At 55.9% G+C, this 23,461-nt stretch overlaps 10 protein-coding genes across 10 annotated transcripts; 5 read left to right on the top strand and 5 right to left on the bottom strand.

Moving 5' to 3' along the window:
* Positions 1 to 1,338: 1,338 nt before the first annotated feature.
* Positions 1,339 to 2,869, bottom strand: N657DRAFT_656486 (HAL protein kinase; the record flags this gene model as incomplete). The annotated part of the gene is made up of 2 exons (XM_062794707.1): positions 1,339 to 1,470; positions 1,541 to 2,869. The coding sequence occupies 2 exons, from the start codon at positions 2,867 to 2,869 to the stop codon at positions 1,339 to 1,341; spliced, it is 1,461 nt and encodes a 486-aa protein (XP_062646968.1).
* A 1,163-nt stretch (positions 2,870 to 4,032) lies between these two features.
* Positions 4,033 to 4,912, bottom strand: N657DRAFT_645936 (uncharacterized protein). The gene is made up of 4 exons (XM_062793032.1): positions 4,877 to 4,912; positions 4,779 to 4,826; positions 4,489 to 4,623; positions 4,033 to 4,417 (listed from the first exon to the last, which is right to left on the bottom strand). Exons 3-4 carry the CDS (start codon positions 4,571 to 4,573, stop codon positions 4,290 to 4,292), a joined length of 213 nt encoding a protein of 70 aa, XP_062646967.1. The 5' UTR covers positions 4,574 to 4,623; positions 4,779 to 4,826; positions 4,877 to 4,912; the 3' UTR covers positions 4,033 to 4,289.
* A 600-nt stretch (positions 4,913 to 5,512) lies between these two features.
* On the top strand, positions 5,513 to 6,285 carry N657DRAFT_451014 (uncharacterized protein). The gene is made up of 2 exons (XM_062787446.1): positions 5,513 to 5,768; positions 5,893 to 6,285. Exons 1-2 carry the CDS (start codon positions 5,643 to 5,645, stop codon positions 6,175 to 6,177), a joined length of 411 nt encoding a protein of 136 aa, XP_062646966.1. The 5' UTR covers positions 5,513 to 5,642; the 3' UTR covers positions 6,178 to 6,285.
* Positions 6,170 to 7,371, top strand: N657DRAFT_450880 (uncharacterized protein). The gene has a single exon (XM_062787445.1). It carries the CDS (start codon positions 6,393 to 6,395, stop codon positions 7,218 to 7,220), a length of 828 nt encoding a protein of 275 aa, XP_062646965.1. The 5' UTR covers positions 6,170 to 6,392; the 3' UTR covers positions 7,221 to 7,371.
* A 1,021-nt stretch (positions 7,372 to 8,392) lies between these two features.
* N657DRAFT_574340 (kinase-like protein) lies at positions 8,393 to 10,801 on the bottom strand (the record flags this gene model as incomplete). Its single annotated transcript, XM_062789022.1, has 7 exons — positions 8,393 to 9,181; positions 9,241 to 9,378; positions 9,436 to 9,848; positions 9,905 to 10,298; positions 10,349 to 10,498; positions 10,560 to 10,641; positions 10,695 to 10,801. The coding sequence occupies 7 exons, from the start codon at positions 10,799 to 10,801 to the stop codon at positions 8,393 to 8,395; spliced, it is 2,073 nt and encodes a 690-aa protein (XP_062646964.1).
* An 898-nt stretch (positions 10,802 to 11,699) lies between these two features.
* N657DRAFT_597559 (snare-like protein) lies at positions 11,700 to 13,072 on the top strand. Its single transcript, XM_062790028.1, has 3 exons — positions 11,700 to 11,935; positions 12,016 to 12,381; positions 12,478 to 13,072. Exons 1-3 carry the CDS (start codon positions 11,899 to 11,901, stop codon positions 12,579 to 12,581), a joined length of 507 nt encoding a protein of 168 aa, XP_062646963.1. The 5' UTR covers positions 11,700 to 11,898; the 3' UTR covers positions 12,582 to 13,072.
* Positions 12,280 to 13,199, top strand: N657DRAFT_450784 (uncharacterized protein). Its single transcript, XM_062787444.1, has 2 exons — positions 12,280 to 12,381; positions 12,468 to 13,199. The coding sequence occupies exon 2, from the start codon at positions 12,637 to 12,639 to the stop codon at positions 13,120 to 13,122; it is 486 nt and encodes a 161-aa protein (XP_062646962.1). The 5' UTR covers positions 12,280 to 12,381; positions 12,468 to 12,636; the 3' UTR covers positions 13,123 to 13,199.
* N657DRAFT_619853 (Peroxin-3) lies at positions 12,919 to 15,316 on the bottom strand. The gene is made up of 3 exons (XM_062790575.1): positions 14,990 to 15,316; positions 14,530 to 14,933; positions 12,919 to 14,471 (listed from the first exon to the last, which is right to left on the bottom strand). Exons 1-3 carry the CDS (start codon positions 15,145 to 15,147, stop codon positions 13,276 to 13,278), a joined length of 1,758 nt encoding a protein of 585 aa, XP_062646961.1. The 5' UTR covers positions 15,148 to 15,316; the 3' UTR covers positions 12,919 to 13,275.
* Positions 15,317 to 16,998: 1,682 nt separating this feature from the next.
* N657DRAFT_634383 (DUF1649-domain-containing protein) lies at positions 16,999 to 17,995 on the top strand (the record flags this gene model as incomplete). The annotated part of the gene is made up of 3 exons (XM_062791279.1): positions 16,999 to 17,074; positions 17,192 to 17,593; positions 17,679 to 17,995. 3 exons carry the CDS (start codon positions 16,999 to 17,001, stop codon positions 17,993 to 17,995), a joined length of 795 nt encoding a protein of 264 aa, XP_062646960.1.
* Positions 17,996 to 19,331: 1,336 nt separating this feature from the next.
* On the bottom strand, positions 19,332 to 21,972 carry N657DRAFT_450518 (uncharacterized protein). The gene has a single exon (XM_062787443.1). The coding sequence runs from the start codon at positions 21,784 to 21,786 to the stop codon at positions 19,435 to 19,437; it is 2,352 nt and encodes a 783-aa protein (XP_062646959.1). The 5' UTR covers positions 21,787 to 21,972; the 3' UTR covers positions 19,332 to 19,434.
* Between the last annotated feature and the right edge of the window lie 1,489 nt (positions 21,973 to 23,461).

Raw genomic sequence — 23,461 nt, 5'->3', positions numbered from 1 at the left:
TAGTCTAGCACAGGGCGTTCCGAAGGGCGTGCAGCCTCATTTCGACCAGAATTGCCGGCTATCTTCTTCTGTCTGCTTGACCAGCACAGGGATCACCAGAAGTCCGACGGGTTCTCGAATATCGTAAGACTCCTATAAGGTCTACAAGGTATTACATCACTCCTCAGTCCTCTACTCTCTATAAGGACACCATCACCTCTACGCAACTCTTAGGCCGGGAATATCAGCAGAGAGCCATTCCCCATGCAAACATACCAATGCGATTGCCTGACAGCGGCAGCAATCCCTATGCGCCAACATGTGAGCCCCAAATTACCAAGTAACAAAGCCGCCGGGGCCTCAGGTATTTCCCATGCACCCCCTTCCCCTGTCCATCTCGGAAACTACCAACATAGAGAGAAGGAAGGCAGGCAACCTCCCAACCATGGATCCGTCTCAGCAAAGCATATGGCCACACGCCTCATCATCATGTCACATTCTGTATGAGGAGATACCCAACACAAAGGGGGGCCAGAAGGAAAAGAAGATGGGAAGACTGAAGAGGAGGTCAAGACAAGCCTGGTCGGTCGGCAACGAGCAGGTAATGAATCAGAAAAAGAACAGGACAAGCAACCAGCCAACACCGTCTTTAACAAAGCCGTAAAGCAGCGAGGGATAAGAAAACGAAAACACGCCTTTTGCACTCGTCTGCGTAAAGGTCACAAAGCCGGCCCCAAACCGAGAACCCAACCCACCCCGCAGATATTCACCCTACCCGCTGCCTATATCATCGCTAAAAATGCAGTACGAGGTAGCCACCGGATGCTGAACTTCAGTGATCGACAGCGCTTGCAAGAAAAACGAATGCTGTGCATGACATGGAAAGAAATGTATTTAGCCCGCCCAGTGCTAAAACGAGAGACGGGAATTTTGCCTCCGGCCCTGCCTCTCATCTGGAGAACCAAAGCGGCTGCGAATATGGACAAAACGAAGGACGCAAGGCCACCCAAGCACCATGCAAGAAGATAAAGAGGAAAAAAAAAACGATAAACTCCAAACTCCCATGCTGGCCCAAACCGAAGCATTCCGTGTCGTGATACGTGATGAAGTCATCGTCGCCTCCGCCGAGTGGTGTTGTTATTCCTGCTGTGAGGATCATCATAGACGGGCATAGGTAATTTGGCGAAACGGATGAGAGAGGAAGAAAGGCCGCTAGCCGAATGTTGACTCGGGCAGGGGTTCGATAAGATGCGATACGCGGGTTCAACAGTTTCAACAGCCTGTTTCCGCCAGGCGGTGGGTGGTGGTGTTTCCCTTCGAGAAAAAGTCACATCAGCGGGTCACCCGGCGGAGCATGTGTTAGAGGCCCTCCTCGCCGGCCTTGCAAAGTTGTATCTCGCGACCCCACTCGGACTTGAGGACTTGTGACGCCGTGATCCTGCGGCCCGGGTTGGGATCCAGTATTGAGTAGATCACGTTCCTGCAGCGAGCCTGGTTGTCAAGGGTCAGAGCCATGACCGGTCCACCGTCGATCTCATATTTTATCCGAGACAAAACTTACCCTGTGTAGCGCCTCAATCGGGGCATAACCCTCCTCGTCCCGACGGCCTTCTAGGTAGCGAGTGTAAAACTCGTCCTCATCCTTTCGCGCGACCCGCCAGAGGTGGCGGCCGGTTCGCATGGCCATGTAAATCACACCACAAGCCCAGACATCAACAGCCCGAGCATCAAACTCCTTAGCCGTATACTCTTCAGGGGCGATGTACGGGGCCGAGCCGCACAGCCCTGACACCATGTGCGCGTCGTTCTCCCAGGCCATGCGGAAACACTCGCCGTTGCCAAAATCAGTGATCTTGAGGGCGCCGTGGGTTGTCAGGAGCAAATTCTCGGGCTTCAAGTCGCGGTGCGCGACACCCATTTCGTGCATGTACTCGACGCCACGCATCATCTGCTTGAAGAAGCAGTCGGCCTCCTGTACCTCGAGCTTGCCAGCGGACAGGACGAGCGTGTACAGGTCGCCGCCGGCGCAGTACTCCATGACCTCGCAGTAGTCGCCCTTTGAGTCCTTGAGCAGATCGAGGGTGTGGATGACGTTGGGGTGACGTAGCGACGACGAGATGCAAAACTCGGCCGTCAAGCGCTTGCTGTACTTCTTCTCAGTCTCCTCGGGCCGCCGACGGAACTCCTTGACGGCGTACAGCTTCTCCCCAAGGCCATTGTCCAACTTCTTGTGCGATATCCTCACAATGCCGAAGGCACCCCGCCCCACAATTTCCTGGCACTTGCCATACTTCTCCGCCAGTGTCGCCGACGGATTTGCGGTGGCCGTCTTTTTGTCCGACGAGAGGCTGTCCTTCTCCTGCCTCAGATTGTCGACCCAATTTGACACCAAGGAGAGGTCGTTTTCGGGGGCCTGCTGTTCCGGTTTCCGCCCCAGAAAGCTCTTGATCAGGTCCGAGAGCTTTTCTTGCCGGCGGCTGGACTTGAGGTGGTGTTCGTGACCGCCCTGCGCTTCTGGGTTAAGCACGAAGCGCTGGGGCGGCACCTCCTTTGCGTTTGCAACCTTTCCGGGCGGAGGCGATGGGTTGTTTGGGGTCACATCATGGGACCTCTTGGCCTGCGCCGTGCCGTTCGCATCGGCAGCAGTCAGTGAGCGCTGCGATGCGTCCCTGGCCGAGAACATGCGAGTAAGGCGGTCCTTCATGGAGCCCTTCTCGGCAGGTTTTTGCGGTAGGTCGGGGATGCCAGCATGCGCGACTGAGTGTCCATTTTGACCGTTCAATTTTGGCGACTTGGTGGGAGCCTCGACCGACCTGATCGACGGCGGTTGCGACGAGTGCGGCGAAACCCGCGGCGAGGCAGACGCCACAGAAGATGCCGAGGATATCATGATGGGCGGGTTTGGCGAGCTGAACGCGCAACTGGACGTTTGGTGCTCGCAGAATCCAAAAGCACTTTGGTGATGTCGCTGCGGATGTCTTGGGAGTGCTGAGCAAGGGTTCGGTCCACTGAGGGCGGGCGATGCAAGCGAGCGAGGTCGTGCTTGAGTTTAAGTCGCTGCGCTTATGCAAGCGACAGCAAGCTTGGCGGCGAGGGACGCCTTGGGTGAGTGGGCGAGAGCCCGGGAGAGGTCGCCTGGAGCCGAACACAAAACCGCAGCACTCTGTGTCGAAAGGAGATGCTCAGTTTTTCTCTGCAGAGAGAAGGAAAAAGCGCCGAAAAAGCCTCGACTTGCCAGTGTGCGAGAAATTCCAAAGTCGTGAGTCGAGCCAAGTGGGGTGGATGGGGAGTGGAGCTTGCGACCAGAGCGCTGGAGGGCGGATGGATGTTATTCCTCGTTTTGGTTTTCTCGGCCTCAATTCCTGGTCCTTGATCCGTCCTGTTCCCTTTTCAATTTCTCAGGGGCGAGCAGATGAATAGGTTGTTCCAGTAGCTGTTAGTTACGACAGCTCAAGGCAGATGACTGCGTGTTCAGGCGGAGATTCGTCATGGTGATGGGGGGAGAAGAAGCGGTCTTATTCCAGAAGAGTAGTGGGCTTGTTGACGTCGATCGGCTCTCGAGTTGCCTTGCTGCTGACTGAGGTTGAACCTTAGTGGTGGTACCGGCGGAAGTCGCGAATAGTTGCGAAGTGTTTTTTGGGTGGAAAGTGCTGGGCCACTGGTGAGGCGAGCGGAGGCGAAACCGTCTGCTGATCGCAGCGGAAAAGATGACGAAGATGGCGGTGGGGAGTCTCTGTCTTTGACTGGCAAGCACAGCAGCGCTGCCACCACCTAGCACGTTTTAGCGTTTCCTGGCCGGACTGTACTGTAACCCAGACGCTACCCGTTAGCCCGTGAAACAGGCACGACCGTTTCGAACACCACAGCTGTACTCAGGGGCTGCGAAGGGTATCCGTAAGGCTGATGTGATTAAAGTCTTCGAGACGTCAGCGCATCATGAAAGAAACAAGGAAACGGACGGAAAGTGCACGAGTGGCAAAACACCGCTGATATTGCTAAGGTATGTAACAATAACCAATGCGCAGACCCTGAAAAGAACATGGACTTTTATGCAATTGGATGGAGGCACGCATCACCGCATGGTCAGACCGACGGAAAAAGACGGCTTGAGTTGCAGCTCTTTCCTCCTTGGCCACGGAGACGACTCCCTTCCCCAAAAGCTGCAATAGTGCCGTGAGAATGCGTGTGGTGCGTTAGGGAACCGGGGATTTGTTACGATATTCCATCATTTGTAGGACACCCTACCGTAACGGAGGTATACAGAGCAGTACTAGCATCATAGCATGCCATGCAAATGAGACATGCATGTCTTACCTGAGCACTGCAAGCCTCAACTCACTTGTGCCATGTACGTCCTTTGCTTGAGGTTCTGCTTCTCCCGTCTGCTCGCTGCGGCTTGTTGAAGACAACGGCCACAGTAGCGCTGCGCAAAGACGATCTGAGTCTTAATGAGCTGGCGTCATTGTCTCCGGCCAGCTGGCACCAGCCGGCGTCTTTTGATTTACCCACCATGGGCTAGCTTTCTGGGACGCTTGGAACGGCCCCTGATTCGCTGCAGTAGAGCAGGCCCGCCAAATCGGTTGTGGCTGCCCATTACGTTCGATCTGGCCGTCGGGGTCTTTTCGAAACGGGCTAAATTCAGGCCTGGCTTGGTAAGCTAAGGTGTTAGCACGGACATTGAGTTGTCCAACTTAAACATCAAGGAACGTCAGGATTACAACGAAAAGAGAAGATAAATCAAGAATGAGGGAGAAATAAGGAGTAATGATTGATAGGGAAAGCACAACATTTTTCCCTACCTTAACCACTTACGTTACTCGCAAATTACACGCCGGGGAGGAAGCTGGCTAGCTGGCGTGTAAGTCAGGTGTCGATTTATCGATATGGATATCCGTACCTGGTATTTTCAGTATCTGATCAACAACCCATGCATCTTCCGTCCGCCAGACCAGCACACTACCCGTTCTTGTTGTTGCTGTTGACTTTCCAGCTCACATCACAGCACGCGTGCAGAGCCTCCCCACGCTGCTCCCGGTCCTTATTACCACGAAACATGGAAGTTAATCTCTCCAACCTTGGAGTGGTTGAGCGCAGGGGCAGCCCGGATGCGACTCCCGGACGCTTCCTCCGTAGCCGAGGCATCGCCAATAACAAAGGAGGCAAAGAAGGAGATGCCACTCTGTCTTGAGTCGGCGTCTTGGCGGGCCAGCTCGTTGCACACACTGAGGACTGTTACATTGGCTCGATTGATACGCATCTCGCCGTCCGACTGGAAGTCTTGGCCGCATGGTTTGTTTCCACCGGCTCCATTCTGGCATCCCTCCCCCCGGTGCCGGTGTTGGCGGCCTCCCGGCTCTGGATGCGGGCGTCAGCCGAACTTCAACCACGGAGGATTGCCCTGAAGCAACCCGACAATCCCTGGGGGTCTGAAGGCGGTGAAATTCCTCTGTGCCTACCTGGTTCTCTCAACTCTGATCCTGCAATCGCTTTCATTCGCCCTGCGTTCGGGTGACAACGGTGCCACAAACTGACCGCCGAAAACCACCAGTTCGGTTGGAGGAACCATACAGATTCCGCTTTCCGAGCTGGCCCACACGGCTCTTCCCCGTCCCTTCGTAACTCAGTAACCTATCCTTGTTGCAGTATGCATTGCATACTGCAGCATGCGTGCCATGGCGCTCTCCGGCCTAGCTGCTGAAGCTCTCAGAACTCCCAACTCATCAGGGACGGAGTACGGATACATGGTGCAGTACCATACAAGCCGTCGTCCACACCAACGCAGAGGAACCGTCAGTGCCGTGCAGCAGACCGCCACCGCTGGGTCAGCATCCCGACCAAACTCTATGAGGCATTTTCTCAACTTGTCGTCCCTACTGGTATCACAACAAAAGTCAGCTACTCACTCAGGTTTAGGCCAGCATCGCGCGATCCCGGCACGCAGCCATTGGCCAAAGCCAAGGACTTCATACGGTAACACACATGCGGCCATCAGAACTGCTCCCGCAACCCACCAGCTGCTTGTCGATGTCCGACGTGTACGGAGTGGTGTATGAGAGATCACCACCGTCTCCTTGGCCGGATCCTGCCAGAGTCCACATTGATAGGATCTTCGCCAATGCGGTTGCCGTTCTCCGGAGCAGCCAGTTGCGAGAACCTTTTTCGGACGCCTTTTGCCCACCTCTGGAGACCGCCATATGACGATGGCCAACTGTTTCACCACAGCTTCAAGTTTGGCCGCCAAATACCGTTATCGAGCCTAGTGTCCGGGCATTATACGTCTCCCGACCATAGCCAGCAACATCTCGTTGCGGTCTCGGCTCTCTTCAGAACATCTATCCACCCGTCCAGCCAAATATCAAACCCCTGACACAGGATTTGGGGCGGCATGTTCGGGTGTGCATCTGGCGGTACACATGTACATTATCCAAAGGAACACACTGGCCCCCCTGGCCCCCTTGTCTCAGACCCTGCTGGCGGGTCAAGAACGGGATATAGTTCCACACGTGGTCGAGATATTCGCTGAGAGCTCGACGACAAAACTTCCGCCAAAATGCATCCCAGCCTTGCACAGAACACGCATATGTGAGAATTCTATCAAGGCACACCGGCTCTGCGCCATACATAGGATCGTCGCAGGTCTTGGCCGACGGCCCCGGGGAATCACCCTCGGCATCCGGGCCCTTCGATTCACAAACGTCTGGGAAACGCCGTTGTCTCCTTGGTTGCCGATACCGACAATTTGCTCTCAAGTTTGTTTTCTCTCTTCGCGCCTATCAAAACAAGCTTTCGCCAAGACCATGGCGGCGGGACAAGAATCGAAAAGGCAAGAACGACAAGAACGACAAGAACGACAAGAACGACAAGCATGCCGAGCTTACAAATCGGCTTGGTCAAACTCTGAAGTCAGGAAGAGCATTCCAGAGTCCCGCAGCAAACCGGCTTCTGTCTGGGCAGATCAATACTGCGACTCATTGTTTCTACAGTCGGAGCTAGCTGACTTGTGTTGTGTCTCGGACGACATGTGGGATATTTACACAAGACCTAAGTTAACCAACTGCAGTACGGATCCTACGCAGATAGTCTGGCCGTTTCCGGGCTCTTGCTTGCTGTCTCACTTTTCCAACGTCACCTTGAAGACTCGGTGCTGGCTCAATCTGTGGAGGATTCGACCCGAGTCTCCAGTTCCTTGTTTTTGGTTTTTTTTTCTCTTTCAGCTCAAGGAGAAAGGTTGGACTTTTTGAGAAATTTAAGACATGCACAATTCCGGAACCTGCAACATCTGGAACTGAAAAGGAGGACATGGCATGGGCAGACGATAGGCGCGGCCGTTTAGCATTCAGATAGACAGGTTCCTTCTTTCTGCATCGAGGGTGCATCTCCTACGTAGTCAGGCAAAAGCTGGCCCCAAATGTCGACGGTGGAAAATCGGAGTTGGAAACTTTCGAAAGTCTCAACATCAGCCCACGTTGAGACAACGAACCGCGGAGACGCAAGACCACCACTCGTTTAGTGAACTCCCCTCTGGTGCACTGTCGAGGCCTACTACACTGATTGTGAGGGCCCGTTGCCTTGACTAGCGCCTCGCTTCGTGCGGGGCACCTGGCCCAAGCAAATGGAGGCGTTCTCTTCCGCTGTCCTCACGCTTCCATGGCTCAATGACATGCCGTTAGATTCATGTCCTGCTGGATAACCAGGGGTTGCGGATTCGAATTCTGCATAATGGTTTCTGGATAGAGGAACTGCATGACATCGCCTATTCCCCGCAGCACCAACTCTGGACTCAGTACCACACAGCACCTGGAGACCAATTCTTTGAAGGGCAGCAAGGCGTGTCGATGAAGATCTGAATGACATTGCTTTCCCGATGAGATAAGCCAAGGATTCCTCGCGGGTATATGTCTCTCAAGGTAGGCCAGAACATGAACAGATATTTAAGGAGGTTTTGGATCAGTTTCTTCCATGCCGTTTTCCACTGGGAAATCTCCGGGGGTGGCGCCGCTGATTATCGCTGGGTGAGTTGACCTGAGGTATTGGAGGGCCGATGATGGCCCAATGATGATACTCCGCTTCGGTGTTTGAGGAAAGCGAAATCTAGCAGGATCGTAATCGGTAGCTATGGGAATTTCGAACATCGTCTTCAAGATCAGGAATATAGGACGTACAAGTCAACGAGAACAGAGTCTCCAAACCCAGAGGGATCACTATTATACCAGTCCCGTCAGATAACTCTTCCAACTTCGTTCTCATATCCCTCTCCAAGTGCGCTCAAAATGAATACGAACATAACACGCTACACGAAGCTTACCCGAAACTGTCACGGAGAATCAGGATATGCATTGATCCAAGGCACAACAGCCGGCGCCTCCCTCACTGACTCACCCCCTTCCCTTTCAAACTTCATCCCTACCTGAACCTAAACGTGATCACCACCACCACCCCCCTCCGCAGCAGCCCCCTCACCACTCCCCCCCTTCGCCTCCTTAGCCCCCTCCATTGCCTTCGCAACCAACTCAGCAAACCTCATCCCCACCCCCGCCCTCTGCTGCTGCTGCTCCCTCTGTTTCATCCCAGCCACGGCAGCTGCAAAGGCCCAGGGGTTATTCATCCTCAAATTCTCGTCGGCCTGTAACGGAAACACACCGCCGCCTCCCCTTTCACGAACCCTCGTCTGGTAGATCGGCCCAGCTCCCGCGCCTGCGTCTCTTCCCCCTGCCCCTGGCCCTGCCCCTGCCACGCCTGGCCTCCTCCTACTCGTGGACCTCTTGATCCGCTCAACCTCGGCCTCGAATGCCCGGTCATAGACACTAAAGTCCACAGCAGTGGGCGAGTCGGAGACGATATCTGCTGCGGGGGCTTGCTCGGCGGTGGAGAAGTCGTCGATTCCACCCGTTCCGATGCCAAGGAGGGTGGGAGGTTGTTGTTGGTCCCCGGTTCTTGCTGCCGTAGTGCTGGGGGCCGTGAAGTTGGAGGAGGCGGCTGGTTGGAGAAGCTGGTCGAAGCTTGCTTTCCCACCCTTCGCGAGGAACTCTTGGCGCTCGCGAAGGACGCGGGCGGCGAATTCTGCTGTAGATTGTTCTTCGGGAGCCTTCTGTTCTGGTGGTGGGGAGAGTGGCGCCGGAGCAGTTGCGTGACGTCGGCTGTCCTTCTGGCTGACGTGCGGTCGAGGGCTGAGGAGGCTCTTGAACTTGTTTATTGCTTTCATCTGGTCCATGTCAGTGGGTGCGCAGGGAGGGGTGATCAGCGGAACGTTGCTAAGCTTACCACGCAGATTAGGTGAGTCATCCTGCGAGTGAACGCGTGGTTCAGTTCGAGAGGGTTAGGCGGTTCAACCGGCTCGGAGCAGTTCTCTTCAGCACTGAGTAAAGGGTCTGTACCTCCCTTTGTCACCCAGGGATGTTCCTGAAAACGCAGTTAGGTACGGCTGGCTCATCGAAACCATGATATTGGGGGGCTTACCCTGAGCTCCTCCATCGTTATCCGCCTCCCCGGGTTTTTCTCCAGGAGCGCCCCTATTATGTTGACAAAGTCTGGATTCTCGTCAGGGGTTAACTTGGGGGTCTCGGTCGTTATGGCTTTGTATATATCTAGCACACCGCCTCGCTCGAAAGGTACCCTCCCGTAGCGAAGGCAGTACAGAGACACACCCATTGACCAGATGTCTGCCGCCTTGCCCGACACATCCCCGTGTCTTGCTACGCAAAGTTCGGGGGGAAGAAATGCCGGCGAGCCAGCCGACTTGGCCGTTCTCATGTCGTTGGACTTTTCAAACATCTCAGACACGCCGAAATCGGCAATCTTCAAGACGTCGTCGTCGGTGAGCAGGAGATTGTCGGGCTTGATGTCGCGATGGACCACTCCTTGCGAGTGCACTGCAGCTGCTGTATAAGCATCTCACCGTGATATAGCTGGAACACGCAGGACTCACGGTACTCGATGCCGAGAATGAGATCGCGGAAGAAATGACGGCAAGTTTCTTCGGGATAGGGTGTTGCGGACTCGCCGATGCCTACCTTCATAACAACGCCTTTTTTGCACATCTCGAGGACCATGTACAGGGTATCCTCCTCCGGGTCGTCCAGGACCTCGTACAGCTGTACAAGATTGGGGTGGTTCAACTTCTTCATTATCGCAACCTCCTCGCGGATCAAATAGAGGGCATCCTTCTCCTCCTTAGCTCGTTGATCAGCAAAACCCATGATAGGGGCATCTGGAGCGCCGAAGCCGGCCCGAGGAAAGCGACCAAGTTGCCGTGGCCCATGGCGGAGGATATAGGACTGGGCTCGTCTCCTGAGCCGTGCTTTGGAAAACGCCTTGACGGCCTTGACGCGGTCAGTGGCTGGGTGCATGTTCTCGAGGCGATATCACACACATATTCTTTTCCAAACTGGTCGGTGGCCAGGTGAACGGCGCCGTATGAGCCGTGGCCTATCTCCTCCTTGATGATGTATTGGTTGATGCGACGCTGAGAGTGTCCCTCCGAGTCCTCATTAGTATACTCGGATCGCGCGTTGAGGGTTTCCTGCATTGTGTGGTGAGCATGCATGGGGCTGCAGCCAGAAACATGTAAAACAAGAACGCACCTTGATCTCGCGATGTTGTGAGGGCGTCCTCCGGTGGTGTCTCATCGGACTTGGGAAGCTTTGTACGTCTGGAGGGGCCGAACTTGAGCGTAATACTGTTAACTCGGATCCCAGGAGAAGGATACATGGACATACCGGGAGTATATCGGAGCGGGTTTCGCATCGGCATCGCCGTGGAACTCGACCTGGATACCTGGAGACACCAGGCTTAGCGGCATCGCTGTATACGCAGGAGGCGTCATTGTGCCCGTGTTTCCTGGTTGCGGACACAGCGGCAAGGTCAGTGTTGTGAGCCGGGTTTGTGGATGCTTGTTGTCCTCTTCATCGACCATGATCATCTGCTTCTATCCATATGGGGTGAAACCAGAGTAGCGAGAGAGAAGCCCCAGGCTCGCGGGCACGGGGACGAACAGGGCTATATGTTATCAAAAATTCCGAGCACCTTGGGATGCAGCGCAGAATATGAATACACGGTCCCGGAGCTGGCTGTGTCGATGCAAATAGTTTGGTGGGGATGTGTCACAATGGGTGAAAAAAGCCCTCGCGTCCTCGCTGCAACAACGGCTTCTGTGTTGTGAAATCAAGGCCTGAGATACTCAATTCGATGGTTTGTCGTTCCTCGGTGGCTTCTCAACTCGAACAAGCTGCCCGCCGAGTGGTCACTAAACGAGAGGCAGAGTGGGGTACTCACACTTCTCAGATCGAGGCTCGATGGCTCGAAACTGGAAGCGATGAGAAAACTGGAAGTTGCAGTTTACGTCCCGTTTCCATATCGTCTGGAAGCTGGTTCAATCCTCGTAGGGCAGCCAACAGGACACCCAAGACTACCCCACTACCCCGCCGAGAGCTAATGATCCACGCTTACATGTACATGTAGAAAACCACGTCTCTTGGAAGAACTAGGAAACCTCCAACAACTGAGTTTGAAAACATAAATTCTGCTGCAGGTTTGCTTTCACTATTAGATAAGCTGTAAATATAGGGAAACAAAGAGTGAAATGTATGCTATCATCATTCAGGATACCCAAGGCAAAGCTACCTTACACAGTAGATACCGAGTTCTCCACACAGATGCCAAGACAAGCCCAGCGGACAGGGATCACGATGCCCCTTCGCGGTCTGGTCAATCAGGCGAAGGGATTCGTGAACCATCACGACCCTCGCTCTGATTTTGAAGAAACCCCGACGATTGGTGACCCGCGCCATATCGATTCCAACTGCGCAACACCATTGCCATTCGTATCACCGTCGCCATCCCCATCACAGCCGAGCCCGTCTGAAATCCCCGTCCCCGGCGCGATCTCGTTTCGCCCAGGGGACCTCTCCGCACGCCGCCATCATGGTTGTCTACTCGTTCTACATCTTTGACCGGCACAGTACGCCCCATTCGAACCTCCCCGTCCCAGTCCAGAACAACAAGGAAACACCAACTAACCCCGTTAACCACTCACACCAGCGGAATGTATCTACTCCAAAACCTGGCTCCCCACCTCATCAGATCCCAGCAGCGGCAGCGGCCCAGCAACAGCAACAGCCACCACCACCACCACCAACCACAACCACTACAACCCAGCAACCGCCCTCCGACCCTCGACGGCCGACGATGCCAAGCTCATCTTCGGCGCCGTCTTCTCGCTGCGCAACATGGTGCGCAAGCTGGGCGGCGATGACGACGCCTTCGTCTCGTACCGCACCGCCCACTACAAGCTGCACTACTACGAGACGGCGAGCAGCCTGCGGCTCGTCATGCTGACTGACACGGCGACGCTGAGCATGCGCAACGTGCTGCATCAGATCTACATCAATCTTTGGGTGGAGTATGGTACGCCATTCTTTTTCATACATGTTGCTCTTGGTGGTATAAGCTTTGCTTGTTGGTAATGGGCGCGTTGCTAATGAATTTGTTGGGGTTGAAAAGTCGTCAAGAATCCGCTGTCGCCGGTCGAGCACAAGGGTGGTGTTGGGGTGAGAAATGAGTTGTTTGAGCTGGGGTTGGATCAGTTCATACGGGGATTGATATGAGGGGTCCATCGCATCTCAGAAAGGGATTCATTTCAGGTTTCTCGAAAGGTTCAAGATGCTGGGAAAAGGGAGCGAATTGCGAATCCCTTCGGAATCACCGAGACCGAGTGCGAGACAAGGGGAGACACGACGAGCGGCAACTCCCGTTGCAAAACATACGGAGAGAGCATCGCAGCACATCAGATGCGCCTACGAGACGGCGCCAGACGGTGAGAGCACCGCCTCTGAAGAGATGAGACCGGGTTACGCCGGTGCACCAAGACGCTGCCGAGGGCTTCCAAGGACATGCCAGCGGGGTACAGGGAGATGGAAGGATAGATCAGCTTCGGGCGGACGACAGAGATACCCAATATACACCCGGAAGACAATATATGCGCTGAAACCCCACTGTCGTCCAAATCGCCATCATGATGCTGTACTCTATCAGGTCCGGAAACTACCGCTGTTCACAATGCGAGCCAATCCGGGCCAAATGTACCCATATCCGTTATGCCAACTCTACCCAGTGGTATTTGTTCCCCCTCCCTTACAGTACGTGTGATCATGCCGTCTTGCTCAGCCGTCATCTTAGCCCAGACTCCCAATCCAACCAAGCTCCACCCATTCATGACTTGCAGGATAACCCAAGTATTACACTCTCTCGCATTCAACGATTCATGGACAAACCCCCATAGAGAAACCGGCCACACTCACCTCACCCCCCTTCACTCGCCTTTTCCCACGCACTTTCAAACAGCCTCGACTGCGCGGCAGCGCTGTCAACAACAACAATACTCGACGAGCCCATACGCCCCTCCCCCTCCCCCTGCCCCTGGCTCACCTCCCTCGCTTGTTGCTGTTGCTGTTGTTGCTGCTGTTCTCGTTGTCGTTGTTGTGGCCGTGACGAAGACGAAGACAACCGCTCAGTCTTAGCATCCCTAACCCCCTCCCCTTCTTCCTGCACAATCTCGGCCTGCCAATTACTCGAGTACACAACCGCAGCAAACCCCTCGAGGTCCCGCACCGACTCCATCGCCTGTAGGTACTCGTTGGGCATACCGTGGCCAATGACGTGCGCCTGGCGGGTCAGCACGCTGAGGATCTTGGGGAGGAGCACCGCGCGGCTGATAGAGCCGGTCGGTCCTGCCGCCCCCGCGCTGTCGACGCTCGCTGCGCTGGATGTTGTTGGCGCTGTCGCGTCAAGGATGCCTGCGAACAGCTTTTGTTCGAGCAAGAGCGAGAAGCCCGCGTCGAGGAGCTGGGTGAGGACGTGCGAGAAGGTCGGGGACTCGATCAGGTCGGCTGTTTCGTCGAGCAGGCGGCGGAGGGAGGCGGCGGAGGAGGGGAATGGAGAGGACAGGGTCGGGGTGGAAGGCGTGCTGTTCTTCTTCTTGTTGTTGTTATTGTTGTTGTTGGGGTCGAGTGGGTTGGAGTCGAGGACGCCCGACTCGCGGAGGACAAAGTCCTCCATGTCCGGGGACGGGAGCAGGAAGGAGAGCCAGTTGGTGCTGGCGCCGCTCGACGGCCCGCTGCCTTCTACGAGACGGCGCACATCGGCGCTGAGCTTGGCGAATGTGTCGAGCGTGACCGTGTCACGCGGGCTGAGGTGGCCGAAGACCTGGCGCACGGCGCCCTCCACCCGCTGCATCACGTCGACCCAGCCGCGATTGAGCAGCCACCAGCTGAAGGTCAGGTACTTGCGGTTGACGTCAAAGTCGGTGCCGTAGGCCTGCGTGGGGCTGTCGTCGTCGTTGTTCTCCAGGCTGATGGTCCCCGGGGCGACGTTGCTGCCCGTCGCGAGCGACACGACGCTCGAGAGGTAGCTACGGCGGCCGAGGAGGTTGAGTTGTATCCTTGTGAGCATCGTCAGGAGGCCTAGCGTGTAGAGAAGGGTGTATGCTCTAGTAATTGCTGGTAGAATGATCAGGTTAGAATGGTGAAAAAGAAAGAGAACTCGGAGAACGCGCACAGCTTATTGTCAAGTCATCCCAGAGCTGTCTCTTTGTCTTCCGTGGTTTCTGCGGTATTGAAAGTGCCTCTTGCGATACGCCAACGCTCCCACTTTCTGGGCCTGCGCCGGATGGCGGCGTCGCTACGGACAGCTGCGTCGTACGCGCGCCGGCCTCGCTCTGAGCGCTCACGGTGATGATGCTGCGGCCGTCGTCGTCGGTCGCGTATGTCTCGGACATGCTGGGCGGACTTGTAGAGCCAATGCTGCGGGTTCTGGCGGTAGCCGAGCCCTTGATCTGCTGGATCTCGTACGTGATCTTTTCCGTGTCCATGCTCTCGAGGATGTTGGTCGTGGCGGTGGGGAGCAGGGCGAGGACGGTGAAGGTACAGTCCTCCTGGTTCTGTTCGAAGCGGCGACGCAGGCTGGTAGTGTCGTGGTTAGCTTTGTCCGGCTTTAATGCCTGGGAGCAGATACATACTTCTCCTTGGCGATGCGGTCGCTGCTCATGCGCTCTCGCGCGTCGCGGAGCTTGCCGACGATGTAGCTGCTGACGACATAGCCGACGCCGACGACACCCACGCCAATTGCAATGGGTGTGCGGTTTCGCCTGAACCAGCGCCTAGTTGCTGCGAGCATGGTGTCGGCGGTGATTGTTAAACCTTGATAATTGGTGTGCCAGGCATGTGCCTGTGGTGTTGGTTCTGGGCTGACGACCTTATTACGGTAAGGTAGCCGTCCGGTTGCTCGACCACTTGTTGCTCGGTGCAGCAGAGCAGATAACGGACCTCGGCTGGGTGGGCCAGCAAGATAGGGCTGATGCCGAGCCCGGGGTCTGGGGCAGTAGGCCGAATTGCTACCCTACCTTGGATTCTCAACGTCCACCTATTACAAACAATTACAGTAGTTATTGGTCCAATTCATTCTGCGAAAGAAATTGGCATGCATGTCAACACCCGAAAACAACACATTAATCTTTGATTTTGGGAAAGAAATGAGCTACGCAGCATATCGCAGCCTGCTTCAGAGTTTACGTTAGACCATCAATCCGTGGATTTCGCCTTCGACGGTCATCATGGTGGCAGTCTTCACCTTCTTCAACAGGCTGCCGCTTGAACTCCACCTCACGATATGGCATTTCGCTCTGCCAGACGCACGAGCCTGAGGTCTTCATCCTCCAAGACTCACACATGAACGCGCTATTGGATTTCTCGAGCCCGCCCCCGGCGCCTATGACGGTAGACACAGAATTTCCGGCACTGATGCACGTCTGCCGCGAGTCGTGCGACTTCGTACTCAGACACGGCGGGCTCCGTTTCCGACCATCTCCTGAGGTTGGTTGCGAGGTGTCGTTCCGTTCCTTCCGGCCCAACCTAAACACGGCGTTTCGGGACCATTGCCGGCATGACCCGTATTACGCCTTCTGCTAATTCGAACTCCAAATGCGTTGACTTTCGGAGCTCCGCCACATAGCCATACCTGTGACGACGTCTTTGGGAAGGCGGAGAGTAATCGCAGAGATAACCGAAGACTGCGCCGAGCCTCTGAGTTTCTCAATCATGTTTAACGACTCGAAGACTGGCAACGTGCCGACGCTCTCACCGGATTGGCAGAGTATGGTGGTTGGCGACCCCCCAAAACCGAGCGAGCCCTTTGCCGACCTTCGGCGGGGGTGCAAGCTTCGACCCATCTATCCCAACCGTGCGGCCGAGCCAACCTCTGTGAATGGGTGCCAGACCGGCGGACCACGGTCAGGGAGTTCCACCAGTTATTCCGCAGACGACAAAATCGGCATGTTGAGAATGCCCATGAACGGTACGACGACTGCCCCTGCCAGGCGTGGAATACCGAATCGGATTCCCCTGGAGCCGTTCAATGCTTCGCCCAAACATTTGTCGAGTGGCGCGAGGGGGAGTGGGTTGAGATGTTGGCGGAGAGGTGACTGCCAAGGAGTAGCTCTTGAGACATATGGCATAAGATGTAAGCTGCTGTGCCCAAACCGGGCACTGACTTTTAACTTATTCATGTAGAGAAGACTGGGACTGGAGTAAACTCGTGATCTGAGGGATATACTGCCCTAAACCGGGACACTGTTGTCCTTTCCCTGCTGTTCCGAACCCAAGTTCTGCATCTGTTGTGAGGTGGGAGCGGTTGTTGCATGGCTGGCGGAAATTGCTTAGAGCACCCGGTTGGTATCGGCATTGAGGAAGTGGCAAACGTCTTCCAGGCGATTGCCTCCCCAGTTTTCAGATGTCCGGGCGGTGGGCCCTGGCACCAAGAATCCGGGGCTGGTCACACCCAAGCTGGGCTGCTTGGAACTCCACCCACTACTGCATTTGAAAACCAAACGTCACGGCTCATTTCGCTCCGCTCAGCTGCCCCTCAATTGCGCTGCCCCTCAATCTCCTGACCAACCCAATTTCCTTTTGGCGCCCTCCTTTTTGCACCACGAGGCTGCAGACACTAAATCCCTAGAGACGCCGTCTCACAATGGATCAGCGCGCCGCCCCAGATTTCATACTCGAAGCCTTTGCAGACCCTAACTCGGTGCGCGATGTCGTCCGCGGTGAGTGTTAGCCAAACAGCGTATCCCTCGCCCCTGTGCCCCTCCACATACACACCGTCAATCCCACCTCGGTCCGTCAACACGCAAGACGCAACAGCTAACCTTGCTGGCCGACAGGAATCCTCCACACCATCTTCTTCCTCCGCTTCTTCCCCTCCGTAATCCCGCAAACCCGCGACGTCCTGGGGCTCGAGCTGGCCTACGTCCCCGAAGCCGAGATCGAGACGCTCATCGACCAGCGCGTGGCGGCGCTCGTGCGCCAACTCGAATCCGAGCGCCACCAGTCCCACCATCTGTCCACCGATAACCGCGGCGGCGGGTTGGGACTCGGGCTCATAGGAGGAGGGAGAGGAACGCCGCCTCCCTCTACAACCGGCGGCGGCGGGCGCGGCCAAATCACAGTCCAGTTTCTCGAGAAGCGCCGGCGCAAGACATGGTACGCCATGCGCGGCGACGACGAAGTCTGCTGGGAGAGCTGGACGGTCAAGGTGACGGTGGCCGATCCGCGGACAGAAGGCGGTGCGTTCCCCAACCCCCTTTGACCTCAACCCCCACCCCCCGGGGGACCCCCTAAATCATAAAACCCCCTAAACTAATCTCATAGTTTCTTTTCGGAAAGCAGAACGAGCCAAGCTGCGCCGCGCCTCCGAAACAACACTCCACAACACAATCATGAAGGCCATCACCCTCGCCAACGCACACAAGGACCACATCCCGCCCATCACCACGACCGAGTCGAACCCCTTTCCCTACCAGATCCATGTCGGCGGCAGCGGGCAGCAGCAAAAAGACGGGACGACGGCGACATTACCGGCAGCAGCAGCAGTAGGCGGTGGCGGAGGAGGAGGTGGTGGTGGCGGTCCCGCGGCTACCGCGGCTGCGGCTGCTGCGGGGTGGGCGACGCGGATGGGTATCTACTAGAAGTAGGCGGGAGGGCCGGTTGGTGGGTTATACGGGTGGTGATGGTTGTGGTGGTTTGATGTGAGGGAAGTGAACTATGCAATTGAGGGGAAGTTGGTCCTCAACGAGAAACTGTTGGATAGGGGGTGCTGTCATGTTATTGGAACCATGTGATGGAAACTTGTGGTGATGGGGTCACATGATGGGATTGTGATTTGGAGAGCGAAAGCGAGACTTTAGGCATGGTATTGGGCGTTTTGGGACTCCGCGGAGTATGGGATAGACAGGGACACGGCCACGCTCCTGGTTGCCACTGCCCAGGAGCATGGCATTCTGAACGGTGCAGGTTCGATGTAATGTGTTTTTCAGAAGGCGATCTAGATACCCATAATCTAAAGCGACATATATACCTCAAGCACCTGCAGATCTTATACGGGCGGAGACTTCTTACAACAACCAGCCCAGGTACGTGCAAGGGTGAGAAGTGCGCAATGAGAAGGAACTTGACAGCAGCAAGCAGCAAAGCAGATCATGATTGTTCCCACTAAAGTCCAACAAGAATCCCACAAGAAACAAGCGACACCCGTCCTAGTCAGCCAGCCCAACTACTCCAGAAACCGAACCGTCCGCCGCCCCTTATCCTGGTAGTCCGCGTCCCGCTGAAGCCAAACCCAGACCAGGTTACCGCCATCCCGGCGAACCAAAAGAAGAGACACATCCCATCCATCAATCCCGCTGAGAGAAACACCGCACAGAAACAACAAAAAAAAAAAAACCAAAGCATCAAAAAAGTAAACCACACCCTCCAATCTCCGACAGAACCCAACATCAAACGGAAAGGAAGACGGCGAAACGAAAACCAAGAACATCCTGTTCATTACAAACAACAACCCAACAATCCAAAGTCCAGACAGAATTCCTCACCGCACCAATGACTCCTACCCTGCTATGCTTCATTGTCCAAGGACCCTATTCCAGCCGTGTGGTGCGGTATATATAATCTCCCGCCCTTTCCCCGAGCCATCCTAGTGTCAAGTACCCAGACATATCGTCATTATCGTGACAGCCCAGAGTTAATAGCCAGACAGCAAGTTTCTCCATACCACCCATCAGGAGATAAAAATACAAACACGCTGCCTGTCCAGCGAAACGGCGAAAGAAAAAGAGCTTGCGAACGCCCGTGGTGTCCCCTCTACAAGCGCCCCGAGGAGAGAAAAAGACATAAGCACGAAAGCGACGGCGGAAACATGACATGGCCGCACTCTTGCGGGTAGGTGAGTAGCATACGGAAAGCCAACGCCAGACAGATGCAGCAAGTGGTGATGATATGAAATTGGCGGTGTCGCTCGTTTCGATTCGTCATCGTAACATTTCGTGAGCATCCCACCCGGAGACACAAAGCCCAAAGGAGACAAGGAAAAATAAAAAGCAATCGCTGCTCAGCCCGTGGTAGCTTGAGCCTAGCAAGTATTTGAGGAATGTGAGCGGCCAAGCGGCGCCTTAGTGGCAGCAACCTGCGACGTCTGCGCGGGATTGCACGAGCCAATTTTCTCAAAACCGGCCAGGATGTCGAACTCAGGCGAGTCGTTTTCCCCGAGCAGGCCTGTCGTGTCGAGACCGTCCAGGAACACCCCGTTGAACACGTCCAGGTTCTCGTCGTTGATCATGGGCATCTTGCTCGGCGACTGTAGGTCCAAAAAGAGCTTGCTCGGCGAGGAGGGCAGGCCCTCGAAGGCCTTGCTTGGTGTATCCAGCGGGAAAGTGAGCGCCTGGTTGGGTACCTTGAGGAAGGAGTTAGACTTGGAGACGCTGCGGGTGGTTGTATTGGTGATATTGCTCAATGCGCTGGTGGACTGTGACCGCTCAAAGCGCTGCTTCCTAATCGATCGCTTGACCGGAGAATCCATGGGAGGAGCGGATGGCGTAAGCGGGAATAGGTTTGGAAACTCGGGCGCATCCTCGAAGATGTCGAAACCAGGTGTTTTGAGGCTCGACTGATCTAGAAAATCCAAAAGATGGTCTCCGTGCAAGGCAGGCGTTTGCTGTCCCAGGAAGTCGCCCTCGGGAAGAAGCGCAGACACGCGCCGGAAGGGCGAATCAACCATGGACTGGATGTTCTGCCGGTGCAGGCGCAGATTCGTGCTGGGCGAGACCGACGGCGGCGGCTTCGGTGGTGCTTTCAGTTTCATCGCGGGAGTCAAGGGCGGAAGCATCTGCCCGACTTCTGGCCCTGATGCTTGACGTATTGGTGACGAAGAGGGGGGGACGTACCCGTATGAGCGCCCCTTGGAAGGGCTTTCATACAAGGAAGCGCGAAGACGAGCAATTTCTTCCTCGGCTCGTCCCCTCTTGATCCTTGGTCGATCTGGGTCGGAGGTGAGGACCTTGGTGTGCTGGTGCGGACGCATGGCTGAGGACTCAAGAGACGAAATATAACCGCTGTCGTCCATCGGCATGGTTCTTCGCCTGTGGCGGGATTTGCTGGCCGACGATGGATGCATCCGCGGCTGAGAAGGCGGGGTGCCGCTATGACGAGCGCTCAGGCTCCGAGGAATGGGAGGCGACGAGTGCATGGCGGCCGCAAGAGGCGAATACAGCTCCGATTCGTGCAGCAGACCTTTCTCAACAGCATCGTCAACGCCCTCTTCGATGGTGGCGGGGTCAGAAGCGGGAATCGTGGCGTCAGACGTGATCTGGGGGAGCGGGGGCGCAGGAGCAAGCGCAGGGGCGAATTGTTGGGAAGACGCTTGGGGTAGCGCAGGAAGGATGCTCTGGGGTACTGCAAGCTGTGGAGGTAACATGGGCTCAGGCATGCGAGGCGGCTGGAGCTGCGGCTGTAGCTGCGGCTGTAGCTGTTGTTGAGGTAGCGGCGGCTCGAGGCGAGTCGACATGACGGGCATATTCTCGGCGGTGGGTGCTGCAGCTTTCCTCGACGGCTTCTCCTTGAGCACCGTATGCTCCGCTCCCCGCTCAATCATCCAATAATTCCCCTTGCCCGGATCATCCTTGGAGCGCTCCTGCTTGACGAAACTTTTGTTGAGACTGAGGTTGTGCCGGATGCTGTTCTGCCATCCCGTGTTATCCCCACGGTAGTACGAGTACGTGTCGGAAATCCACTTGTAGATTTGCGACAGAGTCAGCTTTCTCTGAGGCGACCGGATGATTGCCATGGCGATCAAGGTAGCATAGCTATGGTTCGGTTTCGTCCCGTCATCGACGATTGGCGGGAACGAGTCATGTGCGGGAAGAGGCTCCTCAATTTTCTGCTTCTTCGCCGGCCGGAGTTCCTTGATTGGCGCGGCCTCCATCAAAACACGCTTCCCGGAAGGCTTCTGAAAGTAGTTCTCCATGTTTAGGTCGAATTGGGACTGAGCCGGAGCCGGGTAGAGAGGTTGGAGGGCGTTTTCCTTGCCCGTGAACTGCGTGCTAAACTCTACCTGGGGCTTCTGGGCGACAGTTTTAAACCGGGACATGACGGGGTTCCTTTTCTCGGGGGAATCTGTGCATGCTGGCGCATTGCTGGGCGGCAGCATCGGGACCATGGTGAGGGTGCGGCCCTGCGAGGCGTTGGGTGGGGCAAGTGATTGATGAGATGGCGGCGCGTTCGGCTTGAACGGCGACGGCGGGTTCACGCCGGCAGCAGTGGGGGGGTTGAGAACCACGTTCGGATCCGCCTTCTGGAGGGGCTGACGCGCCGGGTTCGGGGCTGAGGGCATTGGCGCGTGACTAATTATCGGAGTCGGCTGGGTGAAGAAGTTGTCGTTGAGGTCAGGCAACGGCTCTCGGGCCTGAGGATGTGATGGCCCGACCATTAGCGGCCGGTTCGAACGCGCAAGAGGCGCGCTGACGGGGGTGAGGGGGTGTCTAGGTGCCGTTGGCGAGAGCAGAGGACTGCAGACCAACAAGCGCGCGAAGGTATGATGCAATGCGTCGTGATATGAAAACCCCGAGATTGGGTGGGTTGAAGGCCGAAGGTGTTAAAGCTGTTTCTTTACCTAGATCGGGCTGCAGGCTAAATTACCGAAGCTGTGGGGGAAGCGGTGAAGCTAGGGATGTAAGTCCGTGAGGACGCTACGAAGTATTGAAGTCGGAGGAGATCGTCGAGGTGCAAGTTGAAAATACTTTCCGCAACAGCTGTCAATTTCTCGGTTTTTGGGGTGACTTTGAGTGACCGTCGAAAAATTTCAAGCCGTGGGAAAAGTGGCGGAAGGAGTCGAGCTGACGTGGGCGCAGGCAAACGGGGACGGTGTGAGACGAGGAGGGTTTGGTTGGCAGAAAGAGCCGTGAGAATGTGGGTGTGCTGCGAACAAAAGACTGGCCGCTGCCAGCGCACACCCGACACGCTGTTCCAAGAAAGTCGTCTCAGTGGGGCTGCAGCTAGCCAGGGAGGGGAGAGGCGCAAGAACGGATTGGTTCAAGGATTCAAGACGGGCTGACGCCGACAGGGATGAGCATCGGGAGCAGGGGGTTCTGTCCGTTATGGGCTTCCAGGTTGAGGTGCCTCGAGGTCTCGGCAGAGATCTCATCAATCGTGCGTTCCATATGTCGACCAGTTTGAGGTGTCCCAGCTGTAGTTGGAGGTTTGTAACCACCGACTCAAGCTCAATGGACACTGTGAATGCTCGAAGGGTCCGATGGATCGAGTGAAGGCTCCGGCGATGTGACTTTCCATGAACGCAATGTAGGGACATCCAACTGCAGCTTAAGAATGAGGTGCTCACTGCCTTCTCAACAGGCCGCATTGGCCGCATTCACACTGGCCCTGAGATGGTCCCGCAAAATGGGACGATGGCCGTGAGGTGCAAAGATTGGATGCAGTCACTGAGAAAATCAGCTCCCTTCATCAAACAACATCTCTATACAGAGAGGATCAAGAAACAGCACAGATAGCGCGGTTGCACGTTCGGCAGAGATTGGGCGCGGTCGATGCTTGGTTGGTCAGGGCTCATCAATCAGTGTGACGCTGTGGCCCTAGCTCGGCAGGGCTTGCAGCCCAACGGGACGTGGCAGCGGCATGCACTTTGTTTATCGAGAAGGAGCGACTGGACGCGAAGCTTCGCGTTTCTGGCCGCGCTCACCGCCTGGTTGGCCAATCACCGAGCGTTGCATGGGACCTTCTCAGGCAGGGCCAGATGCTCGTAGCGCGGCGCCTCAGGCCTCCTCGGTCGAATTTCCCGAGAACTGCCTGTGCCTCACGACCCCGCTTCGTCGTCGTCCGCGAAGCATGCGGGATGGCGGCAATGAGACGAGCTCAGCCCCAGTGACACAGGCCTATTAAGCAGACCTCTATTATCTCTCGACCTTGCAAGTTTCACGATGATTCTCAACCTGCTTCTAGCCTTTCACCCTTGCTCTCATCCACCTCATTTGAGTAGATCTTGGAGATTGGGAAGGGGCTCCGAAGGAAGGTATGGGATCGGCGGGTGACATCATTGGCGATCGAACCCGCGACCCGCTTCCAACATCTCGTTCTGCCCCACAGCTCAC

Source organism: Parathielavia appendiculata (assembly GCF_033297405.1).
Source record: "Parathielavia appendiculata strain CBS 731.68 unplaced genomic scaffold N657scaffold_7, whole genome shotgun sequence".
NCBI classification, from domain to species: Eukaryota; Fungi; Ascomycota; class Sordariomycetes; order Sordariales; family Chaetomiaceae; genus Parathielavia; species Parathielavia appendiculata.
The sequence above is the reverse complement of the archived record's forward strand: the minus strand, read 5'-3'. Positions and strand labels throughout refer to the sequence as shown.